Source organism: Lonchura striata, chromosome 17 (assembly GCF_046129695.1).
Source record: "Lonchura striata isolate bLonStr1 chromosome 17, bLonStr1.mat, whole genome shotgun sequence".
Lineage (NCBI taxonomy): Eukaryota > Metazoa > Chordata > Aves > Passeriformes > Estrildidae > Lonchura > Lonchura striata.
The window spans coordinates 5,677,678-5,688,957 of NC_134619.1; the positions used below are offsets into that span (position 1 = coordinate 5,677,678).

General features: G+C 43.1%; 1 protein-coding gene across 4 annotated transcripts; it reads left to right on the top strand.

Moving 5' to 3' along the window:
* Window positions 1-1,314: 1,314 nt before the first annotated feature.
* GID8 (GID complex subunit 8 homolog) lies at window positions 1,315-11,257 on the top strand. Of its 4 annotated transcripts, XM_077786991.1 has the most exons (6): window positions 1,315-1,398; window positions 2,536-2,665; window positions 3,819-4,015; window positions 4,510-4,707; window positions 10,125-10,199; window positions 10,691-11,257. In XM_077786991.1, exons 2-6 carry the CDS (start codon window positions 2,548-2,550, stop codon window positions 10,724-10,726), a joined length of 624 nt encoding a protein of 207 aa, XP_077643117.1. In that variant the 5' UTR covers window positions 1,315-1,398; window positions 2,536-2,547; the 3' UTR covers window positions 10,727-11,257. The 4 variants fall into 4 exon arrangements, with proteins under 4 accessions (XP_077643117.1, XP_077643116.1, XP_021409217.1 ...); XM_077786990.1 differs by lacking the exon at window positions 10,691-11,257 and having other exon boundaries at window positions 10,125-10,286; XM_021553542.2 differs by lacking the exons at window positions 10,125-10,199; window positions 10,691-11,257 and adding an exon at window positions 5,031-8,746.
* The last annotated feature ends 23 nt before the right edge of the window (window positions 11,258-11,280 follow it).

The following is an 11,280-nucleotide window of genomic DNA, read 5'->3' on the forward strand; positions in this document are numbered from 1 at the left end:
CCTACCACTTTGGTTCCTGATGAAATGCAGCTGGCTGTGATATTCTGCATAGAATCAGGACTTAAGACTTTGTTCTTTGTGTGTCTCTTCCAACTCAGGATATTCTATTATCCTGATTATTTATTACATCGTGGGCTTTTCTCTGTTTTAACGTAAGCATAACTGTAATGAAAATGAATTTTGGAGCCTGGGGTTTATTGCAGTTACAAAATCAAGAGTGAAAAGTGTACAACTGTGTCCATATTCCCCATTTGTGTGAGTGAAATTACATTTTTCTGAGGAGTATCATTTCACACAGACAAGTGTACATTTTAAACCTGTTCTCCCTTTAAATGTATAAATTGAGGTTTTGTTGCAAAGTGTGGAATATGTAAAATTTTCTGAAGGGAGGATGTTCTTTGAAGTTTTGGGGAAGTTAACAAAGCTTGGTAAGAAGGATGGACCAATGATAGTGGACACAAAGAATGCAGAATTCATGGGCCACAAGGCCACCTGACAGAACTCCAAGATAAGGAAGATACTAATAAAGCCAATTCAGCAATTGTTCTGAAATCAGCTCCAACTGGGTTAAAGGTAATTAGGGCAGGGGCAGATCGTGACCACTGATGGATCCGAAACACCAGACTGAGCATGCGGATTAACCAACTGGTAGCCAATGAACACCAATTCATTTGCTAAAATGTATAAATAGTAAGAAATTTTGATAGTTGGCGTGCCGGCTCTGTGTATTTGCCACCCAGCACCCGTTTCTACGCAGAACTGTAAATAAATCAAATACCTCGACTCTGTGTGTGGATTGGCTTCTTGTTCACCCGGTGAAAGAAACTATTTTGGCAACATTTTCCTGCTTTTTCTGCAGTGACCCACAAACCCCGGCGCGGGTTCATCAACGCCTCAGCAGGCACTGCGCGTTTTGGGAGAGACCATCAATCAATCCTCGGCCAGGCCGGCTCCCGGCCCCGCCGACCGCCACACGTGGGGGCTGCGCAGGGATACCGCAGCTGTGCCCAGCTCGTTTCCCTGGCAGGCGGCGGGGCCGCGGCTCCCACGGCCGCTCCCCACAACCGCTGCTGGGACCGCGCACCAGCCGCCGCCGCCTCACAAGGCGGTTCCTGCGCCCCTCGCGCCGAGCACGGCTGGGATCAGCTTCTGCCCGGCTGCTCGCGGCGGGGCCGGCGCTCCGTGCAGGGCAGGAGGAGGAGGAGGCGGGCGCGCCCCTCAGCGCCCCATGGCCGCCCCCGCGCCGCCCCGGCTCCGCTCGGCGGTCGCGTGTTCTCGCCCGCTCCCCGCGCGCTGATTGGCCGCGAGCGCCGCTCTCGCGAGACCCGCGCGGCGGCGGCCCGGCGGAGGCGGCGGAGGCCCCGCGTTCGTGCGTCGGAGCGGCCCCGGGCGCGCGCGGTAAGATGGCGGCGGGCGGGCCGCGCCGGCCTCGGGGCGCGGCGGGAGCGGGGCCCTCACCCTGAGCCGGGCCCGCCGCTCGCCCGCTCGCCCGCCCGCCGCGGCTGCAGCGGCGGCGCCGGGCCTGTGGCGAGCGGGGCCCAAGCGCTGCCGTGGCCCAGCGCGCCTGTGGCCCGCGCAGGGCCGCGCCGGGGGAAGCCGGGTCCCCGGCGAGCCGGGCCGGGCCGCAGCAGCAGCGCGGGGCGGTGCGGGCCCCGCTCCCCCCGCGCGGCGGAACGCGGGGCCGGGAGCGATCGGGGCCCGGGCAGGTCGTGCTCGCGCTGTCGGAGTTGCCGGGTGCGGGGCGGCTCCGGCCGCGGGTTGCAGAGGGGAGAACCTGTTGGAAGCGCTGGCGAAGGAGTCGCGCCGCCGCTCGTATTGTCTGACCGGGCTGGCGGAGCCTGTTGCTGGTGTTGTGGCCGCCTTGCCTCCCCTCTCGCTGCCCCGGTGGTCGTGACTTGGAGGTAGAAATCACTAAATGCGGCTTTGGTAAAATGCTTTGCGTGCCAATCTGAACAGAAATATTGTCTAGAAAAATAGTGGAAATAGCGTTTTAGTAGCGCTGACAGGAGAACTTTCGGCGGCAGCGAAGCTGAGCTGGTGTAAAGCTTTGAGTTGTACACTGGGTAAGATATCATGGACAGTTTTGTAGCTGTGCAATATAGGGAGCGGTCTGAAGTTTTGGTGAAGATTTAAAGCAGATATTGTTTATGTAGGCATTGCTATAAGTGTTTGTCACAGTCTTTCTGGCTGGCTGTCAAATTCTGATTCGCTGGTTTCTCACTGTGATGCTGCATGTCCTGTGTAAATTTTAGAAATTTTATAGAGTGGATTTAAGAGTAAGTAAAAAAAGATGGTATTTGATTTTTTTTATTCTGAGATTTCTGGAAGCAGCTTTAGAGCCTGGCAAATAGATATGGGAGAGTACAGGAATGATGAGGAAAAAAATACAAAACTCTGGTTTAAGATAAAAGGGTCAGTTTTGGATTATTTATTTAAAAGAGCTCAGAGACAGTTCTAAAGATGGCAGTAACACAATTCTTACACACATTAAACCTCTTACTGAATTATGTTAAACGAGATGCTTTTCTTTTGTAGTTGGAGTCCAGGATGAGTTATGCAGAAAAACCTGATGAAATCACGAAAGATGAATGGATGGAAAAGCTTAATAACTTACATATCCAGAGAGCAGACATGAACCGCCTTATCATGAACTACCTTGTCACAGGTAAAAGCAGCTGGCAATGCCTGGAGGCTCTTCGTATGTGTCAGATACTTGATCAGTTTGGGGTAGAATATGGAACTGGATGGAGTGGAATTAAGGGCTGGGAGAACTTTGTCATTGCTGTTGGCTTCTCTTAGCAAAGCCTGACTGCTCTGGTGTTCTCTTAGCTGCAGACTGACAAAAAATCAGAGACTGAGCAGTTCTCATGGAATACAGATGACATTTATGAGCCTGAACTCTTCTGCTAAAGTATAGAGAAAACAAAGTGTTTTCTGCAGTGCTGTAAACATGACCTGCTTCTCTGTGATGTCCTTTTTTGTGCCATTGAAGCAGCTCAAGATAAGTTGCTGTTGTTAAATAACAGTCTGAAAGCTGCAAGAACAACTATCAGTTGTTTTTAACTGGGCAGAAAGATAAACTCTGGAAGGGTGCTGTTGTCAAAATAATTTGAGACCAGAATATTAACCCCTTCAGCATGTGGCCTGGCTTTATACTAGGAACAGCCCAAACTTCTCAGGAATTGTTGCTAGTAATTAGGTGCATGCCATCCCAGGAAGCTGTGCTAGGGCGGAGGTGTTTGTATCCATCTACACCCCTGTTTACACTGAGCGTAGGTGAAGCCTCTGGATTGAAGGAAGAGCATCTTAGTGGCTGGTGTAGATCAGTTTTGTGTCTGTGAACACAAGACCTGGAATTTAAAAGAGCTGTTGTAACCTCAAATACTACACAAGAAAGCAAAATTGTATCTTCTTGTCCATCTTCTCAGAAAAGCTGCTGGATCTGTGTAAACAGATCTGGGGCTGGAGGGTGAAGCAAAACCACCCATTTGAAAATGTGACTTTCACAATCTCATTTTGCAATAAGCACAGTGCTTTATTTAAGTATAAAACAGGCTTCCATGTTAACAGGTATTGGACTACAAGTTGCTTTCCTGGAGAGTGAGCATACATGAGTTCAGAATTAATTAAGCATTTATTCTAAGGTGCCTTTTGGATAAATTACTTCTTATATAGAGAAGGATTTTTCACAGTTTTGGGTTAATCTTTAAACCCCCAAATTGCACAAGCAACATTCAAATACTTTCATTTCAGCTGATAGGTTTTCTTCTAAAGTGTTTCATGCGATACATTCTATGGGTAAAATGTTCCTATTTCAGAGGGCTTTAAAGAAGCAGCAGAGAAATTTCGGATGGAGTCTGGAATTGAACCCAGTGTGGATTTAGAGACTCTGGATGAAAGAATAAAAATCCGTGAGATGATCTTGAAAGGGCAGATCCAGGAAGCCATTGCATTGATAAACAGCCTCCATCCAGAGCTTCTGGATACCAACAGATATCTCTACTTTCATTTACAGGTGAGGACAGGTGGCAGACTTTTATCTTTGTCTTAGAGTTTGCTGAGAGAATGGGGTAGTGAAGAAATTCAGGTTATGTTGGTACGTTTGTAACTCAGCATGGATGCACTTGTGGGTGTTCTTGGCATTTTTTGGTAGCAGTGGGAAACTTTGTGGCATGGTGCAGGAGCCACCACGTACAGTTACTAATATGAAAACTTGTAACAGCAGCAGTGACCTGTGAATTACCAGCTTCCAGTTGCTGTTGGTCTGAATTCCTTTAATAACCCATCTTCTCAAACCCTGTTACTCAAAAACACCAAGTTCCCTTTTTCAGTAGATTTTGCAGCCAAGTTGCTGCTCCTTGTCTCACACATTGAGAACTGACCTCAAACTGTCAAATTACTGATTAGTGTTTGTCTCAAATTACACACCAGTGTCTCAATCTTCCAGGCTTGAAATAGTGGAGAGTTGTTCATTTGTTGGGCTAATATTGCTGTGTCTTTCGTGTGTAGCAACAGCACTTGATTGAACTGATTCGGCAGCGTGAGACAGAGGCAGCTCTGGAATTTGCTCAGACCCAATTAGCAGAACAAGGAGAGGAGAGCAGGGAATGCCTGACAGAAATGGAGCGCACGCTGGCTCTGCTTGCCTTTGATAATCCCGAAGAATCACCATTTGGAGACTTGCTGAACATGATGCAGCGACAGAAGGTAGTCCTTTCTCAAAGGGAACTGATGTCTTGTATATGTATGTTATGAAAATAAAATCTAAATATTTTTGAAATGCTTAGAGAAAACTTATATAGTGATACACAAAAGAACAGAAGTGTTTTTTAAAATGGTGTTAATATATTCCAAATGTATTCAGCTGCTTGGCTCTTTTCTTGCTTTCTTCAGGCTAATAGTCTGTGTAGCTTTGTCCTGGCCATTTCTGAAGCATTACCACACTAGGTGTGAACTTCCCAGTGTCTTTGTGACTTTAACAGTGTTAATTGTATGAAAACTATCACTGAACTCCAGTTGTTCTTTTCCAGGTATGGAGTGAGGTTAATCAAGCTGTTCTAGACTATGAAAATCGTGAATCAACACCCAAGTTGGCAAAATTACTGAAACTACTACTGTGGGCTCAGAATGAGCTGGACCAGAAGAAAGTGAAATACCCCAAAATGACAGACCTCAGCAAGGGGACGATTGAAGAGCCCAAGTAAAATGTGTGCAGATGGACATCAAAAAATCTTAGTACTGCACAGTATACATTTATATCAGTCTGTGACTGAAATATTTTTACTACAGTACAGCACTCAATTCAGATTTTTCAATGAACATCTAATTTGAAGGGGGAAAAGTCCCTTTTAAATGCTGCAAAAACTGCATTGAAAGGCGCTGTATCTCTGGAAGTCTGACTTAGGCTATGCACTATAATACATTTTTAAAAAAACTATTAAACAGGACAGGAAAAATAGCATTTTTAAAAGTACAGAACTCAAGCTTTCTAATTGGCTGCTGATGTCTAGTTTAGTGGCCAGTGAGTTAATATGGAGTTATAATGGCAACTGTTCAGTTTAACTGTCTCCTGTTTGAAATGTGTATATAGAACAGTGAATATTTTCTACCTTTAAGTTATAGCCAGATATACATTCCCCTTAAAAGTTACTGGTCAAGTTTTCATCTATAAACTTTGCAGTAAGGTCAACTTTTTGCTTAGGAAATAGTGTACAAACTTGTAAATCATAATTTAAGGACTTTTGTTTTGGGTTTTTTTTTTTTTCCTTCCTTGTTTCTGACTTCTTGGTGCTTTATATGGTGAGAGCTATGTTCATAATGGATCAGTGACCCATCTTTTCAGGAGGAGTATTGATGGAAATAGTTTTTTTCTTAATATTCACAAATGACCAAAACGGCCCCAGAGGCATTTGAAAGTTTTTTTTAACAGGGGCCTTTTTCCCCCTAAGTTAAATTTGCAGCAATTCCAGTTGGCTGCTACAGCTTTGAAGGCCACTGGATGTCTGTAAGCTGAAAGACTTAAGTTAGGAAATCAAGTGGTGGGGAGAGATGCTTGTTGAAGCCTCTGATGCATCATCTTGTGCAGGATCTGCCTTCATGCTTGCTGAATAAGAATTGTAGTTTTAGAGCTACTTGGGCTGTTTTTCTGCCTTGTGCTAAGCAAAGCAGGGCTGTTTAAAACCAGAAATTTGCATTTTGTCACTTCTTCCATACCTTTCTGAAGAGATGCAGTTCATCCTCATCTGTATTTGTTTACTGACTGTCCTCACTCCAGTTATAACTATAGTTTTAATGTGAAGTCCAGACTTTCAAGTCAACAAATCATAATCTTCTGGGTATGGGATATTCTGGTCGAGTGATTGCAGCACTGCATACTGGTTTATACCCAGTGGTGGGAAGCACTAATCTTGCCAAATCTATCTCTAGATTTTTAGGTCTATAGATCAAGTTTTGCCAAGCACAGAGCAAGCTGATGAGTGAAACAGTTTAACATCATGAGACACTGGCAGTTGTCACACCAGTCCCATACTGTACATAATCTAGTCTTGTATGGTAGGTATTACCCTGTAGAATTAAACTTAGTTTTCACTTAATTTTACTGGAATACTTAATGCATTAAACTGTATAAAGCTTTGCAGATACACCTGGCTTAGGGGAACTAACAAAACTTGTTACTGATTGCATTACTGTGAACACTGTTTACTTGTGTAGCTATTTTGGGGGGGGGGAAGCCATTGTTCATTAAGCAGCTGTGAGAGATGCAGAACACCAAGGTTAAGCAAGATGATGGATGTAACAAAATCATTTGTTCCCATTTCTTACTGATTGTTCTGTTCTCCAGTTTGAGGCATTTGTGGTAGGGAGGTCTTCAAGTTTATATATAACAAACATGCTATCAGTAGCCCCCCAGCTACAGCAGCAGTCTGGCTTTCCTTCACACAGGCTGGTTATTCTAACACCAAACTTTTAACAGTTGTGGGTTTAGTTGTTTTGGGTTTTTTCTTTCTCTTTTTTTTTTTTTTTTGAAGTCGGTTATGTCTGAAAACCATGTATAACACTTAGTTTGTGAGAAACTGTATGGTTAATGTAACTGTTTAATAACAAACTGCAGAAACAAAACTGGAATAGCTCTAATTTCTTCATGTAGAACTGATCGGCTTTTCCTCTCTGTTCTGACATTTGTGTTATTGAATCTCCTGTAAAGCTTCTCCTGGGTGGAGTGGAAAGTGGTGTGGTTTTGTGGCATCATGAGCATTTTTCTCCATGAGAAATGCATTATTACAGCCCTGGGTGAGAAGTTCACTGTCCTCCTAGAATGCTACCTTAATTCCATAGAGTATTTGGGCAATGATTGAGCATAGATTACTTGAATTTCCACTAGCTTGTTGTTTTTTTCCATTAAAAAATAAACACGTTTTTAAGGGGTTTAATGTAAAATTAGTCTAGAACTATTTCACTTTGTTTTTATGAACATGCCACATTGATAAGCAGCTTTAATCTGTAAAGTTTTTGGTAACTGCAAGAAGATACTCGAAAGCTATGCATTTTAGAGAAAGCATAAAGGTAGTGATATTGGTACTTCTAAGGATCTTTATATTAGTGTATATAAAATAGTTTGCATATACAAATATAATATATAATCTGTTTGAAATATTCTTGAATGGTAGGGGCTGTGAAACATATTATAATTTATGGAAATATTGTACACAGTAAACAGATGTCTCAGCACACAAATGAATTTTTGTCATATGCATGAGAAGTGTCTTATTTGGTGACTACTAATAAATGGGCTTTTGTTAACCCATTTTTGTTAGATAACCACTTTAACAAATACTATTAAAAGCCACTTTGATCAGTTTGCTTTAGTGTAAAAATACATATTTTGTTCCACTGAATTTAGAACAATATGAAAATAACTTCTGTAAGAAGATATTGTTCCAAACCCAACGTTGGCAGACAGATCTGATTATTAAAGGTGGTGCACTTATCCTCCCCCAGCCTTGCCTTTGGTGAAAGTAAATAAGATTTTTTCATTCATGCTATGGATGTGGAGAAGCTGGATTGTAAAATATCCTGTCTCACAGAAAGGCTGCACAGCAAATGTGTTTTGATTAGGCTGCAAATCTCCCTCCTTTTCCCAAAGCCATCACCTCACTGTAACTGTCTTTGCTGTTCCCATGTTTTGTTTCTGCCTGTCAAATCTAAGCTGAGTTGTGGCTGCTTCTGTTGTACAAAGGAGGGGTTTTGGAAGGGTGGGGGTTCACAGACTTTCCTGAAGATGAAGTTGTGGTGATACTTTGACAAATACTTACTGAACTATTTAATTTTATATAGTTGGAAAAGCGGAGGCTGCTGCACAGAAACTGAACAGCAAAATTTTGAGTAAAGCATTTCCTCTCAAGACTTTTGAAGAGGCAAATGTACACCTTTAAGCCAGATGAAGTATCTCTCTCTCTTTAAGATGATTTCATTGAAACACTTTCAGCTTCTTCCTCCCACATTAAAAGAAAAATTGAAAAGAATTCTGCCTCCTTTCCACTCCTTGTAAATACAGGAAAAGCCACTACATTATTCCAGGGTGATTTTATTGTTTTTAATTTGTAATATTTATGCTTTGTATGCTTGAGTATAAGCTTAAAGGCATTACTTAAAAAAATCCTTGACTAGCTGAGTGTTGTTCGACTTATTTCAAACCACCTTGTGTCCAAGTGGGTTGCAAAGCTCATTAAATGGAGTTGGATCCCTGTGTGTTGTGTCTTCACGGGAAATGGGGCTGCTGCTGTCAGCCACAGCTGAGAGCATCCTTGAGAGCCAGAATAGAACAGGATATGGAGTCCTATTTGCCCTACATCTGCCTTCAGGCTACAGGTTCTGACCTGCACTGTAGCTCTCTCTTCCCTCCAGAAGTGACACCACGTCAGGAATTGTTTCTGCTCTGCTGTCCTTAACAAAAAGGGACGAGGAGGGTTTGTAGCTTTTGTGTGAGATGATGTCCCCAGCCCTGCTTGGTGCTTGGTGTGCTCAGCTGAGCAGAGACAGAACACAGAGCTCATGAACAGCACCCTCAAATGGATTTGGACTTCTCCATGGGCACCTCGAGGTGCTACAAACTATTTTTATTCCTTTCTGCTCCCCTCCTGCCTTCACCTGATTAAGTTAAGCTCAAAGTTGGTCAAACCACTGGTGGGCTGCATGTTGATGATTTCAGGCACCTCAGACCAGAAAGCCCTAAGTGTTCTGTCATGCTCTTCAGGAGGATTACAAATGATTCCAACACTATCCTGCTACCTTGTCTCACCTGGATGAGTTGCTGCATGGAAGTTGCTCTTCACTTACAAGCAGGCTCAATTTGCCAACATCTTTGATAATTTGCCTTTTTATTTTTGTTTTTTTTTTCAGTGTATTACTGCCTAGTAATTTTGCCAAGTTGGATTATTTAGCAGTAGAAACCCAGGTGTGTTTGCATTATTGTGTGGAGAAGTTGCTTTGAAACTGCTGGGTTAGGGAGATTTCAAGCTGAAGTCACTGTCCTTTCAGGAGACAACAATTGTCCTTCCTGGAATGTATGAGCCTGTTGCTCCATTCACACCCTTTCAGGTATTGATCCTAATCTGTACTTAATAAAATCTTCAAGTAATTCAACCACTGTATGGATAAACTACAGGGATAGTAAATGTCAGGTCAAGTATTAATCTAGGAATCTTTTCTTTGGTTTAATCTTTTGACAGATTAAGCTGAACACAGGAAAAATGACAGGAGGTTGTGTTCTCATATAAGATTATTTTCTTTAGTCAGTACCTGTTCTCTAAGCTGATTCCATTTGTCATTTAATCAGCTTGGTGGGAGTTTTGCTTATAGAAAATCATACAGCAGTAAAAGAAATGATGTCTGTGTATTTATTTATGTGAATGTGATGGATGTTGCATTCAAACACTTTTAACTGCAGCTGGTTTGGACAGTGAAAGTGACTTCTTATCTCAGAGGCAGATTAGTCAAGCTGCTAATGGAAGAGGTGGCACTGAGCAAGACAAGGAAAGGAACAAAAGAGTACAAAAATAACAAAAATTTGTGATTGATTTCCAACTCGACTACTTATTCATTGAAAGTGTGATTCATTGTTGCAGTGTCAGTGTTGGAAGCGTTTGCACCCCTCAGCGGTGAGACTGAACACAGGATCCCTCATTCCTGGCTATGAGTTGGTAAGTTTTCTGGATCTGTGGTTACTCTACCACTTCTTTCCTGAGCTTAATGCATGGAATTCACTTCTGTAGTTACATCAGAGCTCATGTCCCCTCCTGCTTCGAGTTAACTGGACTCCAAACATACAATTTAAAAAACCCAAAATACATTGAACAATGGTTTACATTTTTGGCTGCAATTTGCCATGACTTGGCTCCCTCTTCTGGAAAAGGGGACAGTAGCAGAGTGAATAAAAATACTTCAGTTTCGTTTTCTGCCCAAATAAAGGGAGGGAAGCCTACAACTAAATGAAAACTAAGGTGGTTACTGCATGTGGTTCCCCTCAGTCCCTACTTGCAGCAAAGCTCGTTGTATTTGTGTTCTCTGTGTGCAGCAGGTCTGTGTGACTGTGCCTGACTATGCCACAGGCCTTTTGGGGAAGATCTCTTTTTTCTGAGGAAGAAACACTAAAGCAAAGGATAAAGTATGACTTGATTTTTTGCTTTTTCAGCAATCTCCTTCTCCTGGAACTGTCTTTGGTGTATAAGGAACCTTTTTGTTATTTCACTCTCAAAGGTTCAGCTCAACAATCAGCCTCCTGATTTATGTAGCAAGCTGTTCATCTGGGGCCTGCCAAGGGATTCATGTTGGGAGAAGAATATTTGAATTACCTAAATATTAGTCTGCTAAAGTCTTCATTCCACCAAGGATTGAGGGGTTTCTGGCTGCAGGAATAGCAGACAGGAGGTGCAGCCCAGCAGCTCTGCTATCTTTCCCAGGGGCCATGCACGACCTTGCTCAGGCTGTGCGGGAGCTCCTCCATCCTTTGCTCACCTGAAGTTTTGCCGTTCCTGCTTCCAGCCTGCGATCGGCCACAGCATCACCCGAGCGATGCCTCAACAAGGCTCCTCCGCTGCTTGTTCATGATCTTTAAGTGCGTCACGAGTCCTTTTGTTGTGGACTGAGATAACCATCATTTAAATTATTTATTTCCATAAAGGAGTTAGATTATCTCCTTCAGATACAGCAAGGCAGCGCCTCCATCCAACAGACATAAATCAAGCTGTAACAACACTCATCCCTATTTATTTTATCTTCGGA

What these genes read in the sequence shown, in the direction of transcription:
- GID8 (XM_021553542.2), top strand. Translation starts at nt 2,548, where the DNA reads ATGAGTTATGCAGAAAAACCTGATGAAATCACGAAAGATGAATGGATG. An exon ending in ATCTCTACTTTCATTTACAG is followed by an intron (nt 4,016 to 4,509) that starts GTGAGGACAGGT and finishes TTTCGTGTGTAG; the next exon opens with CAACAGCACTTGATTGAACT. An exon ending in ACATGATGCAGCGACAGAAG is followed by an intron (nt 4,708 to 5,030) that starts GTAGTCCTTTCT and finishes GTTCTTTTCCAG; the next exon opens with GTATGGAGTGAGGTTAATCA.